Source organism: Mastacembelus armatus, chromosome 7, assembly GCF_900324485.2.
Source record: "Mastacembelus armatus chromosome 7, fMasArm1.2, whole genome shotgun sequence".
Classification (NCBI taxonomy): Eukaryota; Metazoa; Chordata; class Actinopteri; order Synbranchiformes; family Mastacembelidae; genus Mastacembelus; species Mastacembelus armatus.
The window spans coordinates 21143273-21159343 of NC_046639.1; the positions used below are offsets into that span (position 1 = coordinate 21143273).

Below are 16071 nucleotides of genomic sequence, written 5' to 3' on the forward strand. Positions count from 1 at the left end.
GTTCCTGCTTGTCATTTAATGTTTACATCTTTCAAACAATTTTCCAATATTATTAACTCCTTAAAATTAAGCTGTGAATGGCTAAAAAGAAAACATCTACCCTCCAGACTGTCCTGGTATCGCTGGTTAAAGTTCTCATAGGAATCCCAGCGAACCACTGGGTCAGCAGTGTTGTAGTCGACTGTAACAGCTGGGTCATTCTTCTGGTACTCACGACCTGAAGAAATAAATTTTGTTTCCATTTGCTTTCTTCCTTAAACAGTAATTTTGAACAAGTGTTTAGAGCCCAGTTGAGCACTTGTCAGGTTTTCTTTTACCCCTTTCGCAAACATGAACTTTCAGATAACAAACAGATAAACAAAGTCCTGAGAACCAACCTTTGATCTTCTCAGGCCCAGAGGAGAAGACAAACTCCACTGTAGCATCAGATGGAAAACGCTCATCTGTAAGAAGAAAGTATTAAAACATGGTGCAACAGAGAGAATATAATTCTTAGATCACTTTAGTGGCTTTGTTTCTAACATAAAATATACTTAGTTTAAGATAGGATAAAGATAAGAAACTTCATCCTCAAAGGGTAAATTTTAGGTTTAGGATTCTCTATACATTACAGCCTAAAAATGTAGAGTCATCATGAGATCCAGATTTATGAAGTGCTTTGAAGATGTGGGGAGCCCTCAGAATGGAATCGAACTGTGTTTGTGCTCTAGTATGTCAAATAAACTGTGCTAATACCTTCCACAGATGCATCCAGAGCTACACAAGCCCACAATCGTGTGTTGATGTATAATAATTTAGTATAATGGATCACAACCACATATATGACCTCCTTTGCTTTTCAGTTACAGGTTTTCAGTCATTTCAGAGAAAGTCAAACAGGAGGAAGTGAAGTAATGGCCATATTTCATTATGGACTTAAGAAATACACACAGCACTTACTGGGCCTCCTTCACTTTCTCTGAGGAAAAGTTAAGACTAGTACAGTACAATTCATTTTCACTATTCTTGCCTCCAGAGAGTTGTTATTATGTCCAGGATGGGGTTTGTGCTACTACTATTTAGGGATTCATTCAACCATGGTATTATGATGTAAAACCACAGCAACCTCATTCCCACAATGCCACTTTACAGAGCTGCCATTATGTCAGTTGGTGTGTATGTCGTGATTATCCTACCACAATTAACAAATTGTGCTCAAATGACTTTTTTCATTTAAAAAAATATTCAAAGCTGCAAAATCAGGACTGATTCACTGGTGTTTAGGGAACAATACACAAAAGTAAACTCAAGGCTCAGTTTGCATTCCCTGTGACTCTTCTCCACTTCTGCTACTGGTATATAAATGCAAACTGCTAAATATCTGACTGTTCGGCTGCTCAATCCTCTACTATGTTCATTAGCTTAACTCTGTCATCTGCACAGCATTTTTCTATGACTGATAATTCTCTGTGGCTTCATCACTGTGTGCGACTCCTTTTTACATAAAAGTAATATAATACATTGTAAAAATAGTAAAAATTCTGATAGCAAATTCTATCAAAGCCATTGTGCTCATACTATACAGGATATCTGCTGAACTTGACACTTAAAGAAATGCAGTACCAAAGAAGAATAGGTACAGGATACACTGAATGTGTGGCTTGTTTTGTCTTGTTTAAGTTTCCATTCCAGCAAAGTCTCTTGGATTCTGTTCCAACTCCTCCTCTTTATATGCTCATACAGTCTCTGGTCTGGTTTCTCTATTTACCATGTGAATAAACTTACCAGTACATGCTTCATCAAGCTCCCCTTTGCCAAACCAGAGCTGGGATCCGTGGATGGTGCATGTGTGGAACTGTAGCCTGAACACGGTGTCTCTGTCAGCACTGTGGGCTCGCCTGTGGTAGCATTTGACCTGCAGGGGGCAGCAGACAGTGAAAAAGTGCCACCATTGGTTGCAGCCGCAGGTCAAAATACATGTGGGATAATAAGAGGGTTGAACATTAAATTTGAAGGTTTATGTTCCAAAATGAGTGACACCTACACTTTTGAAATGACTGGCTGCACAAAGCAGACAAATTATGATTCCTTGTTAACAAAGTGATAAAACCTTTTTCCAGACCAATTTCAGAACTATGAAAACGTCAAACTACGTTGGTATATGTAGTATCATCGTAAAGTCTTTTCTCCTACATGTTGACGACATTGATGATAAATGGTGTTAAGCGATTACGACCCATGTCACGGAACTTCTGTTTGTCATTTTCTTCCCTAATGACTTACCATGATGTCACCCTTTAGCAGCAGTGCTGGTTCGATGGTCACACACAAACGTCTGCCTCCAGTGCCTTGAAGATCACTGCAGACACACAAACAAGCCTGTTAGATAATAAAAAATACCAGGAGCACAAGAAAATAAGGTTGTCACCAAAAATAGGCAAACTAACACATTGTGAAGAACTGGATTTGTTGGTATAGACTAATATGATGATACAAATCTGACCATGTAATTAGTTGAAATGATTGACTGTAGCACCATTTTGATCATGTCACCCAACAATGGCTATGTTCACATTTATAACATGGCCAGGCTTTGAGATAAACAGTAAAGCCTGAAGATATGAGTACAAAGATGGACTGAAGAAGAAAGATGCCCTTTTTTCCCCTCCTGTTTCTTGTTATACTGTGACTGTGTTGAAACCTCAACTCAAAGAAAACATCCCTGTGCTGAAACATACACCCGGGCTAATCTGTTGGCCATAAGACAGCAAGAGTTAGACTCACTATATTCCTGAAGTGTAGACCAGCTGCATGGCCTGGTAGATCTTCAAGAAGGGGTAGTAACCTGAAGAGATACACAAGGGAGAAGTTCAGACATAGTGAGCCAGATCAACATGAAGACAGAGGAATGTGCTGACTTGTGCCACCCCTGCTCCTGGAGCTAATCATCTCATTAAAGATAAACAGACGTGTGTGTGTTGGAGGAGGAATGAATGTAATAATCTATGAGAGCTGCAGTCAAAGATACTGTGATTCAGGATAGAAGCATCTTAGTCCTTGCCACTGGTGATGTGGGGGAAAAAGGAATCAGGAAAAAACACTTAGTGGTGAAACCTGTATTTTTTCTAAAGGGATGTTATTTACTGATGATGGTGGCACAGCTGGATCAGCTGTCAGACAGCTCTTGAACAGAGTTCATATGTGCAGATGACATATTCACGAGTCTACTGACAGCTTCTCCTCTACTGGAATATTTTTTATGTGATTTATTTTTATTTGAAATTACAATTGCATGTTTTTTGAAGTGGAAATTCATTAATTAACAAATGGAAATAATGTAGTGTTTTTTTTGTGACAGCAGACTCTCACTTTTGATGCAGGACAAGGGTGAGAAATGACAGATCATTAAATTGTGTCTTATGGTTCTGTAGTGTCACAAATACATCATTTTTAAACTACCGTACATCTTGTGACACCCAGGCTGATTGTGTTTTTTTATCTGGCATCAAATGTTTTGCTGATAAAATATCAAAGCTGCCTATTCAACCGCAGCATCCAAACAACAGATTTTGTAACCACTTCATAATAACAGACCAGAACGAACACTGAGCGGCATACAAAGAAGCTGTGATGTTTCCATGCAGATGCAAACATGCAGATGCAGTGCCTGAGGCAGGCAATGCACAGATTATGTTTTGTGCTTTGGTGTCTAAAATTACAAACACAAACCTCCTTCACCCTGGAAGTTAGGGAGTGATGGGATGAGAACTTGATGGAGGAAGAGAGGGCTGCTGTTCATCTTGATCGTCCCAGACAGAAGGCCCCCGAAGTAATAGATATACCTGACAAGAGTGAGAAACTCTTATGATATAAAAATGAGGACTAAGAATATTAAGACATAGACTGAGACTGTGAACAGACATCAAAAGACAAAAAATAAAAATAAAAATACAAACTGCCCCAGATAATAATGTCAGATGACCGGCCAACAGTGGTTTTAGTCTTTAGCCAGTTTGGAATTTCTGAGTATATGTTTCTGTTACAAACATGCTATCAAAGGAATAGTACTTTTTTGCTTAGAGTTAGATCATAAGATTGATACCACTCTTATGTCTGTACACTGCAAACAACATGTGGCTATTTTAGATTAAAATAAAGACTGGAAACAGGGAGGTAGCTCTGGCTCTGTCCAAAATGAACAAAATCCACCTACCAGCATCTCTAAAACTTGTGTAATGTTAAGTTCTACTTTGTTTGTCATCTGTGCAAACCAAAGTGTACAAAAAACAAGTTGGGTAACTTTGGACAAAGTCAGTCTGGCTGTGGGAAAGAGGATAAGACACTGGATTCTCAACATGAAGCTAGAGTCAACAGGTCACAGCTTACCTTAGTATTAATTAGGCTTAGATAAAGGCTGGAAGTAGAACCTGGCTTAAAAAACTGACTAACTTGTATATTTATTTGTTCAATTTGCAAAATTACATGCTGCTGTAAACCTTGTCTTGGCCAAGTGGGGACCTCCTGGTGTTTTATCAATGCAAGCTGTCCTGGTAATGAATAGTAATGAGACTTGTTACAGTTCTAGTACTATTTTTAAAGGTTCTGTGTGTAATATACAGAGTGATCTATTAGCAGAAATGGAATATAGCATTCATAACACATTGTCATATAATCTCTGAATTAGCCTAAAATCTACACAGGGAGCAGGTCTCCTGTCAGGGAGGCAGTCATGTTTCTACAATAGCCCAGAACAGACAAACCAAACATTGGCTCTAGACAGGGAATCACATTTGGTTTTAAAGGTGACCTCCAGAGTACCCTCCCTTGTCCTAGTAATGGGAGGGTGAGGTGTGAGGGGTGTTTAAAAGGTTGCAATCTGCAATCTCACCACTAGATGCCACTAAAACCTTTACATTTTATACATTGCATCTTTAAAATTATCTTTACTATATAAATAAATAAGATGATGGTAGAGCACAATGATACATTGGTATAACTTTCACTTCATCTATCACTGCATTTACAATTTACGATATCACATAGCTTCTTTATTTTTAATTTATTTATTGTTTGTTGTGCCATGGCCCAGCTACTTACTACTGACATTAATGATGGCTCTGTGTTCCAATGAGCCAACACTATCAGAATCCTTACAATGAAGCAGCTAAATGGAATTCAGGCATCATTCATTTGATTTTTTACATCTGTGAAATGTCAAAAATGTCTGCTGTGAAAAAGGCCTAGACCGAAATTTAACAAAATCAAATCCAGCAGTAGTAAGTCTGCAGACATTGAAGCTAAAATTGTTTACTCTTTTGTTTCTCTTAAGTGGGATGCAGGGAGGATGCATTTAATAATGGCTGCCATGATGTGGGATATCCTCACCAACCGCCCACCCAGCACCCCCTCCTAATTTCCCCTCAGATCATCCCGTTGCCTCTACCTGTTTTGGGAAGGCTGGAGGGAAGAGGACACCTTATCTTCACAGAACTTCCTCATGGCGAGAGTGCTGAGAGCCTGGTCCGCCCTACACATACGTTCATGCAAACACAGACACAAACACAAACTTTCAGCTGACAGTTTCCATCATGGGACTTGCACCAGACTCTCTAGATGCCAGAAAGTATATGGAGAGGATACAGCTGGCACTGGCCACAGGATAAACCAGTTTCCACTGTTCCTGTGCAAAATCCACCAGGCTTAATTTATCAAATGACTTATCATCAAACTCTGAATGGAAAATATTGTGCTGGATTATTAAACGTATCCGCTAGATATTATTGTTTTTAAATATATCTGGCATGCACACTTGAGTAATCGACTCAAAGTCCAATATGTTTTTGCAAGTCAGTATAATAATTTTTTAATGTGTTCCTTGTGTAGCTAGTCTGACGAATAAGAAAATGTCAAATTGTGGCTTTGGATACCTAATGTACACACCCATACACACACACACACCTCAACACCCAGACACTCACCCTGCAGAAATCTTGCTGTAGTGCATGTAGGCAGCAATAATTACACCTGTTTTGCCTTTGTTACCCTGTAGGAGGGAGAGGGAAAAACAAGGACAACATCATGATAATGCTGATTTCCCAAGGCACTGTCGTTTGAACCGATACAGTTGATTTCCACAGCTTGTAAAAGCTGAGTGTTTGACAGATATTTTACAGACAGACACAAAGAGAAGGAAAGAGAGACAAAGAAAAGGGAAAAGGTCACCGAAAGACATGAACAAGCAGTGTGAGTTCAAATTAAAAAGCTCCCTGTGGTGCTTTTTTATACACCGGGGTGCTGCGTACTTCCTGACACATTCCAAAGACATTCCAGCCTTGAATTCCTAATATGACCCCTTCAGATATCAGCAAGAAGGCTGCACATACACACTAAGCACAAATTAAAGCTTATTTGCTCAGTGTATCTCTCAGTGAAAGATTCTTCCCTGACAAAAACCTTTCACATCCCTGGTGTGATCTGCAGCGGGGAAAAAATTCCCTGTAGCTGGAATGCTCTGGAAAGTCTGCAGACCACAGAAGTAGTCTGGTTTTAGTATTTAAATTCTGCTGACCAAAACCAATAAATAAATCATCCAGACAAACCGTGGGAGCTCGGTTGCCCTCAGTGTTAGCTCGCCTCTGTTTGGCAAAGGTGGAAAAGTTCAAACTGCCACTATTTTCCTGAAAAACGATATCACCGAATAAAAAATTATGCATGACAATGTGCAGCTTACTTGACAGTTTGATCTATATTATACTATACAATTAATTTTCTGGAAAGGGTGGGAACAACTTATTGAATTATATGGTGTAGCAAGCAATTTTGGTTTTAGTCATGTTATGTTTTAACTTCAATGTAAACTCATTTATTGCATTTCACTGCAGAAATGGTGGAGGCAGAGGGTAATTAAAAGAAATTGCATCTGTAGTTGTTCAAAGTTTATGCAAATATTCAGCTACAGCAGATAACATTAACCTAATTACACATCCAGTACTTATGTAGTTGTATTATTGCTACTTTACTGGCCCTTTTGATCTGTTTCACAGTGTTAGAATTTAAATAAGTACATTTACTGTTCCCAAGTATAGTTGTGACGTACTTTACTTGAATATTTCCATTTTCCAATACTTTGCCCACTACAGAAGGGCTCCACTGCATTCGTTCAGCAGTTCTTTTGTTGCTAGTTACTTTGCAGATGAAGATTTTCTTAAACACAACTCATTTATTAATATGATGCATTGTTTTATGCTAAACTGCCAAATTCTACAGGTAGTTCACCTCAACTAGCTACAACGCTAAAATGCTTACTATATGTTAATAATAGAATCCAACAATATAACCATTCGGATGCATTGATAAAGTACTTTTATTTTATTGATAAGACTTCTGTACTTTGTAAAATTTTGAATGCAGGATTAAATTGTATTTTTATTGTGCTGCTACTTTTACGGGACCCATAACATCTGAGTACTTCTGGACAGAAAACAGCACAAGTGGTGGTCATATGGCGACACAGTCAATGGTCATTTTAGAGTCTGGGAAACAGTGGGATGTCTGTCTGAAAAACCCTGGGGGCCCCTGAACTGACCTTACAGTGCAGGACCACCACGTGCTGGGGGTCAGAGGTCAGCCATGTCTCCATGGCTTTACATATGGCACAGATCTTATCCAGCGGTGGAGCATGGAGGTCAGGCCAACCAAAGTCATGAACCTGATGAAGGAAAACATCATGTTATGTGTGGAGATGAAACAAAAGATTGTGAATTGAATTCTCAACATCAAGTTATGAGTATTACAAAAAACAATTTCTACCTTTGGATTTAGTCGGCTGATATCATGGCGCCTCTCAGAGAGATTCAGGAGCTGTAACAGAAAAGATGTTTACCACTGTAACCAGTTATCATTTCAGTTATTTTATGCTGGGTGTGACTGAAGAAAAAAATAGACTGGTAATTTGTGGGCTGTTATGAGTATTTTGTGGCTTCCTGTGGTTATATGTCAAAACAGTTTGTCCCTTCTGTCTATTGTGAAGCAGGCATCTTTCTCTGAATTAAAGTGGATCCTTCTGGAGGGAGGTAAAACCACTGCTGCAACAAATACCACAGACAACTACAAGACATCTTGAGAAAGCTACTGTAAGTTCTGTCTGTCTCCTCTGACACAGTGTGCAGCATTTATGTTCCCTCACCAGAAATTTGTCCTGGTGTTTGGATTTGAGCATGGCAGCCACCTCCTTTAGATTCAGCCGGTATCTCTGCTCCTCCAGCTTCGGGGGGAAGAAGACAGAAATGATCCTCTCTGTGATGTAGGTCAGGTCAAAGTCATAGTGGCGCTCCATCACCCTCTCCATCACCCGATCCACACTGAAGCTCCTGCAGAAAAAGCAAAGGAGAAACAGGGGAAAGGAAACAAGGACAAAGAGTAGAGACAGTAGGGGTCAGGTCAGAAAGAGAGAGAGGAAAAAAAAAAAAATTCAGGTTGTTGTGGCATCTCAACACAAATGTGGTCCTTCATACATTCCAATAAAACATGAGCCTGGATGGATGGAGAAGGAATGAAAGAAAAGGGGAGAAGCTGAACACTGTGTGTGACGTAGGTCAGATCTAAGGCCAAACTGCTTCACCACAAAGTTGATACTAAACCATCCGGAAAGAATGAAGGAAAAATGGCTCTTAGACTAAGGACAAGTTGAAGAAACAAAGAGGACACTGCTGAGGATGAAGTGCTCAGCAGTGCCAGCAAGGAAACATGAGGATTTCATTTGTTGTAAATGATTTCAGTAGAAAACTCAGAAACAGTAACACTGTTGTGCGAGAATTGACCAAGATGTCTTTTACCTTGGCAGTGTGTTTCTCTGTTTGGTGTAGGTCAGAGACTTTGTGGACCCCTGTGGAAGGAAGCAAAAATACAATTAAAACTGACCTATATTGTCTGTTTACATATTTTGGGCTTTTGCCCTAATGATGTTTCATACTGGCCACCCTAATCCCTTTGTATGGTCCTCTCTGACCAGGGGTTCCCAAATTCTTTCATGCTGATGTAGAATCAGAAAAAATACATTTGCCCCACTCATGCATGTTTTTCATTTGTTTCCCTGGTGCATATGAAATCTGCAAGTAAACTCCAGATTTGAGACCCAAATCTGCTCTACTGGCAGGGAACACACAGTTTGGATTTGTTGTGATGGATGAATGAGCATCCACACTTTTTTCTTTTTTCCTCTCTCAAATGTCTCTTGATCTTGCCACTTTGGTCCTGACTGGTATTTTTCAACAACTAGTGGAGGAATCTGTGCAAACATTCACGGTCACCAGAGGATGAAGCATCTCCTGATTTTGGCGATATCCTAACTTTTCCTCCAGTACAACAATGAGCTTTTCGGCTTTTAATGCAAAACATCTTCACAGTTTTTGATGAATTACCATGAATTTTGATAACATCAAGTATCATCAGACCCTTGGCATCATTCTTAGTCTTGCTTGTTATTTTGTTCCCAAATGAATCAGATTCAGCCACCTTTTGTTCTGCCCTGGTCATCTTTGCCTCCCCTGCTACGGTTCTAAGCCCTCCAGTTTGGGAACCATTGCTGTTGATCAAGACTTTGACCAGAAACAGACCTCTGATATGTTGAGGATATTTATTGCACCCAGACTATGAACTTGAATGTTTTTGGTAACCAAAGACCTTTTCACAGACACCCTCAGGCCAAAACTTCCACTCTGTCAAATTCAAAGCCGCAAATTAATAAAATGTTGCTGAGAACATTCATGCAGATCATTTTCCAAGTTTCCAAGGAGGTGAATCCATTCAAGTTCAAGGACTTCACAGTATCTAAGGAGTGACCTATTGAAGTGACAAAGTTTTGGTTTTGTTTCTTGTTTTCTCTGGTTTGGAAATTTCTATGACAGTGAGCATGACACTGTGGACATTGGGAGTAGAACAGATGCTGGGGAAAAAGTATGAGGAGAAGGATAAAGGTTGGCTGTTAAAGTTTACTCACCAGGTGTTGGATGTGTCGGGAAGGAGTGGTCCCTCGACGCTGCTGGATGCCAGGAATGAACAGTAACAGGTTAATGAAAATACAGGAGGAGAGAAGGGCGTGAAGAGGAAGTAGGGCAAAGGGGGGAGGTTGATAGGAGGTGAAAGAAGGGAAGGAGGAGGGAATACAGAGAAAAGCAAAAGCAAATTAAACAAACAGACTCTCTAATGGAGAAACATTGCTACTTCCTACAGCAACATCAGTTATTTTTTTTTCTCTTAGACTGGAATGCTGCAGCGTTCCAGGAGTGACCGAGCTTGAAGCAGGCTGAGGGCTCGACTTCCCAGACAGAATTAAACAAGATGAAATCATACAGTTTGTTTGGAAGACATATGTTGTAATATGAATAGGCAAAGTGGGAAAACCAGTATTCTATACAGAACGCTTTTGAGGAAAAGAAAAGGGTAAATTACCAGATCATTCGAGGGAGCTGGGATGCACGCAGAGGTCACCTGGAACACACAAAGACAGAAAACAAGACTGATTCAACATCCTTTCTGTTTCAGGACCAAGGGAAGGGGTCAGAGCTGAGAGAGGGCTAGCAGCAAATGCTTCCTCCCACACCTGAAATTTATAGTCCGACATGTAATAGTTTGGTAAATACAGTTATTTGCCTCCATACTTTGTCTAGTCTTTGTCCAGTAAATATAAAGCTCGAAACAGGACACTATTACCTTGAATTAATTAAGTTGTTTTCTTTGCTAATGGAAATGGAGAAAATAGCACACCATGATGCATACATAATTATGGCACCGATTCATCTGAGAAGTAAGGTCTACAAATATTCTGAATTTGACATGACAGAATGACAAAGGTATCAACCTTCAGTTACCTCTCAGGTAGAATAGAAAAGTTTAATTAATGTTTAATATTTGAATATCTACACACAACAAAAATCTTAAAATCTGGCAAAAAGCAGCATATTTGGATGAATAAATACAGTAATCCTTCATTTCTGTCCTTCCAACAACCCCATGTGTAAAGAAGAAATAATTAGATTATTTTAAGTCATCAGACAATAAACAGTAACTGCGTCTGTACTGTTTGACACTTAACCTTATATCTCCATTTGTCAACTACTGCTGGGAATGCTTCCAATCTAAGACTGTATTTCAGCACTATCAGACAGTTCAGCAGTGAAACTTGTTGAAGCCAGACAGTGGAAGGAATACACACAGTGACATTTTAAAGATGATGATGAATCAAGTACAAACAGCACCTGTAAAACCACTTAGCTGCAACGCCAAGTAAACACAAGTACAGCTGATCTCTGACAGCAGGTTTACAAAATGTGAAGTATGTGCAAATGTGATGCCAAATACACGGCCACACAGCTGGAGCACTGAGACAGAAACACACATATGTCCGATTCCCATGTCTGTTATGGGCCCATAGGTCAATGAACTGTGACCAAAAAAAGGAGGAGCTGAACAGCAGCTCTAATGAAAGGGGCTGGGGGCCACAGTCATGCTTACGTAATACTCGCAACACATGGACACACACACGTGTACACACACGCAAAGCCCTTTTTGGACTGTTTATTTGGATACAGGAAAAGGGCAAGGGCATGTCTGTATCACATTGTGCACAGAAGGGAAGTTACACAGGCTCTGAACCTGCGGGTGTGTCACCACACAGTGTGCATGTGTGTGTGTGTGTTCTTTGTGTTAATCTTTCTTCCCTTCTTTCTTAAGCATCAAGCTTCGAACACAGGAAGACGTAGGAACAGATAACAAGCTAAATCCAGACTTGCCGTGTATAACAGAAGTCACAGGAAACGGGTTCAGGTTGAAGATCAGCTATCAAATAACTAACTGGACAATGTTGCTGTATGACTCACTCCGGGAATTAATGTTTATTTCCATCTCCGTAGGGAAATGAATCTCAAATTTTATCCTGTGTTATGGTTCTTTTTTACTCCCAACCTGAATCCAATTCATGACCAGATAGGTTTTGGCTAAGTGAGGCTCTAATTTCTCTTAATTCCTCCTGGCTGAAGCAGATCAGTTTCATTTAATTTCTGGTTTTTTCTTATATCAGAACATGTAACACAATGAATTGTGTGCATATTGTGTAAGTATTGTGTTAAACAGTGAGTTTGGCGCTGTAGCAACATATGAAACTCATCAGCCATGATAAAAATATGACTTTCAGTTGGGATCTTTAAATGTTGCATGGCTGGGTCTGATTTTGGGGAACTAAGCAGAACTTTTACTACATCCAATACTCTTCTTCTGTTATTCTGCTAAACTCTCAGAATCTCCAGCCCTTGCAGCCATTATGTCCTTCCTGCACCGTAAAATCAATTTATCCCTTTCTTCACTCTTTGAATCCACTGGAAAATGCAACATTTTCTCTTATACTGTCTTCTCTCTTCTGGGAACATGAATATCACAGCAAAGGATGAACATTAAAAATAAAAAGATGTAAATCAAACTGCTCAGTGGCTTCCTAACCCCCCTTTCAAACTTACTTTACCTCTGACCATTTTGATTTTATATCCAAAAACCTGTGTTACAGTATGAGGTTTGAAAGATGTGGGAAATTACCAGGCAGAAAGGGTCTAACACAAGGTGCTATAAAGTAGTGTTGTGAGAAATTTGGGATTAAGGAAGAATAAAAAAGGATTTCTCATTTCTGTTGCACAGATTTTGTCCATTTGCTTTCAAGTCTGTCTTTTGCAAGTCTCCAAACCTTGAGGAAGTGCAATACTCAGTCACTGGAGTAGCTCTTTATTAAATATAGACAAGTAAAACTGCATGTGACAAATATAATCAAATCTGAGAGAACTATGGAGAAATCTGAGACCCTGAAAGGGGTCAACGTAAAAAGTCCTGGGGAAACTGCGAGGTTTTGTAAGTACTGGATTTTATCAGGTCATTTTTTATTTTTGGGGCTTGATCTGCACAATGTTCAGTGACAGACATGCCACAAAATCTTAATGAAATATGACAGTATTGCTGGAAAAAGCAGCAATTTAACTAGCTTCTAGCAAGAAAAATGAAAACCTTCTGGAACCATCCACTGGTTCTAGTTTCTCTTCACTCAGTCCTGGAAGGTGTCCACACAGTCCACACTGTTTCAGATTTCCAATTGTTATGACTACAGCTACCCAGTGCACCCTTTACTGCTTTGATTTCCCAATGCAACATGAATCAGGCTTTACCTGGGTTGGTGCTTTCACATGGACCCACTGTTTTCTCATTCCTGATCTTCCTCTCTTCTCACCCATGTATCCCTCTACATCCCTCTCTCCCAGTGTCCAGTGGAGGGGCCCAATGAGGGCAGCTCCTAAGCCAGAACATATACACGACACCAGATTCCATTTCCCCAGGCCAACACTTGCACACAAACTTCCTGCTAATAGACCTCCACCCAAATCTCTCCTCCTCTTCTCACCCCTCTTTTGATTCTATTCTATCTATCCCATAAACTCTTGACCCAGCCTCTTTTAACTCTCAGTAAAATGCCTCCCATCCCTTTTTCCTCACTGCCTCCTCTCAGGTGGGTGCAGCTGGCGATGCTCAGAAAGCCACGACCCTCATAACTTTCTCCCTCATTTCGCCACCTCTTCCCCCATCTCCATCTGCCAGCCCTCTGTCCTCTTTCTCTCTACCAGTTTTGTTTTGCTATAGTGGTCCTGGCTCCTCCAGCACTTTGCATGCTCTCTGATCCTTTGAAGCCAGTAGAAGCATGGCTAATCGATAATACAGAGCTCTTTCTTCTCACTGCATGGCTAAAGAACTATAGGCTCCAAGAGGGATAACTGGAGGGTGAGGTTCTGTGCAGTCTTCATATATTATTAGTATGAGAAAATGTGGGGGCAATGTCTTAGCACTAATGCTACCACACGAACAACAGTTCAAACCTGGAAAAATGTTTCAGCAGGACTAACCTCAAGGCAAATCTGTTTTTCTGTCTGCGTCTTGAGTTCAACCAACACGATATATCTTTATGTTTCACACCTATTTAACCCTGACATGCTTCAAATTCCAAATAGATGAAGAGTAAAAGGCTATCTTAAAAGCTTTCTGAGCCAGTAAAGTGTAAAAGAAGTAACAGTAATCTTTCATTTTAATTAAAGCGTGTTGGAATGGCACATTGACTATGCTTCCACCTGTTGAATAAAGCCCTTCTGATTAACACTGTCTGAAAACTACATTTTGCTCTTGAACACACACTCAACAGGCGTGCTTTCAGAGCCTATTTTGAGTGGTCAGGGAAATAATTTGGTTCACGCAAAATTACAGAAAACCCACTTACTTACTGTACGTGCTGGCTGACTGTAGCTGTATTGGAATGTCACCCAAAGTCCAATTATTTGGAAAGCTGTTTGTCATGTGGGTTATATGTAGGCTTGTGGAATATTTGTGTAATAGTTGCACTGCGCAGTTTATCATGGTCCTGCAATCAAGTATCTCTGTCTTAAATCCTGGCTTCACAAATCTAGCAATGCATTTAAAGTTATTGTGTTTTGACAGTATGCCATAGGCAATTTTCTGAAGTGTAGGCACTCTGACAGAAATTTGATGTAAAGATAAACTTTCATGCATGTGTGGGAGTCAAAAATACAGATGGTGTCCTGTTTTGGACAAACCTGCAGGACTTATTTTATGGCAGCTTTGAGAGTTACCAAGCTTAGTCGTATACCTGTCCTTCAAATGCACCACTCCTGTCTACCGCCTCTTAATCATGACAAGGTGAGCTTCATGAGAAAAGCAGAAAGCACTTGGCCTGACTAAATGAAGTAAAAACAACACCTATGGCTGAAATATGTTCCTTCACACTTTTAGTGCTTTTCTGTATATGGCAGCTAACAAAATGTTTCAGTGTTTTCTTTTTCTTTTTTTTTAATTTTTCCTCACTGTTCAGCATGTTTCCCGCTCACACTTTGTCTCTTGTTCCCACACTGTCTTTGACCCCAAAAGGAAAGAAAAGGATCTCTGTGTCTGGCTGTACGTTTGTGCTCCAAGCAGCTGAGAGGGCGTCTGAAGATATCACAGGTCACACGAGTCCCTGCGGTGGAGATTTAATGGCCGAGTGGGAAGCAATTCCCTGTTATGGAGCCGGGGGTCAACAGCTATGACTACATCCACTACACAACACACTCATAAACCTACACAGGTGGAAAACACAAACACAAATGCACATATTTTACAAGAGAAGTTTTTTTTAGGTACATGCAGAAAGTTAGAAAACCACAGCAGTGGTCCCATCCATCTCTCCTCTTCTCTCAACCCAAACGGGGCCGGATATAAATAAATGTGAGCAAATAAACAAAGCTGGAGGACATGGGTCTGGATGAGACTGGAAGAGATCAACAATGGAAAAAAATCTACTGTCAACTAACCAACGTGGGGGATTATTACAGCTCCTCAGTCCTGCCCTCCCTGTGGTTGTCTGTCATTCATCCTGTTGAATGACATGATTCCCATAAGCATAACATTCCCTCCTCTTTCTATATTTGTAGCCTGAACCATGTTTACCCTATGCACAAAAATGCTTTCACATTCTTCAGACAGGAATTGTGCACTTCTCAAAGTTGCTTCCAGACCATCTCCCGTTACAGTACACCACACTCACTAACAAGTTTTATTGTCCTTCTGAGATTTTTTATTTTTCTGTTTATCATCTCGTTGAGGTGAAGGAAGCAAATTAAGACAGACAAAAAAAGACAAGAAGATGGAAAGAATACTCCTTTAGTCATTGCCACACTCCTTGTTTACAACATTTTTTTACATAATAGTTTGTTTTCATACAAATAGTTATAGTAGATATCACCACAATCTGTGACTCATGTCCTGTACCAGCGTGTCAATATATAAGATCCCTGGTAACAGAGTTATTCAAACAGTCAATTAGTGCAGCTTTTGCACACACGCACGCACGCACGCGCGCGCGAGCGCGCACACACACACACACACACACACACACACACACACACACACACACACACACACACACACACACACACACACACACACACACACACACACACACACACACACACACACACACTACTCTACACTACACTACACTACACTACACTACACTAC

General features: G+C 40.1%; 1 protein-coding gene across 6 annotated transcripts in view; it reads right to left on the reverse strand.

The window, feature by feature from the left end:
• Positions 1-16071, reverse strand: part of tns2a (tensin 2a) — a 41648-nt gene that overhangs the window by 8304 nt on the left and 17273 nt on the right. For 5 of the 6 annotated variants that reach the window (XM_026333545.1, XM_026333544.1, XM_026333542.1 and 2 more), the window contains exons 4-17: positions 10429-10467; positions 9977-10018; positions 8814-8863; positions 8165-8348; positions 7789-7839; positions 7565-7687; positions 5958-6022; positions 5423-5506; positions 3709-3821; positions 2764-2824; positions 2263-2338; positions 1765-1894; positions 378-443; positions 101-217 (exon numbers count right to left, since the gene is read on the reverse strand). In XM_026333545.1, coding sequence (XP_026189330.1) covers positions 101-217; positions 378-443; positions 1765-1894; positions 2263-2338; positions 2764-2824; positions 3709-3821; positions 5423-5506; positions 5958-6022; positions 7565-7687; positions 7789-7839; positions 8165-8348; positions 8814-8863; positions 9977-10018; positions 10429-10467 — 1201 coding nt within the window. The remainder of the gene's footprint in view (positions 1-100; positions 218-377; positions 444-1764; positions 1895-2262; positions 2339-2763; positions 2825-3708; positions 3822-5422; positions 5507-5957; positions 6023-7564; positions 7688-7788; positions 7840-8164; positions 8349-8813; positions 8864-9976; positions 10019-10428; positions 10468-16071) is intronic. The other variant, XM_026333543.1, reaches the window with a different exon arrangement.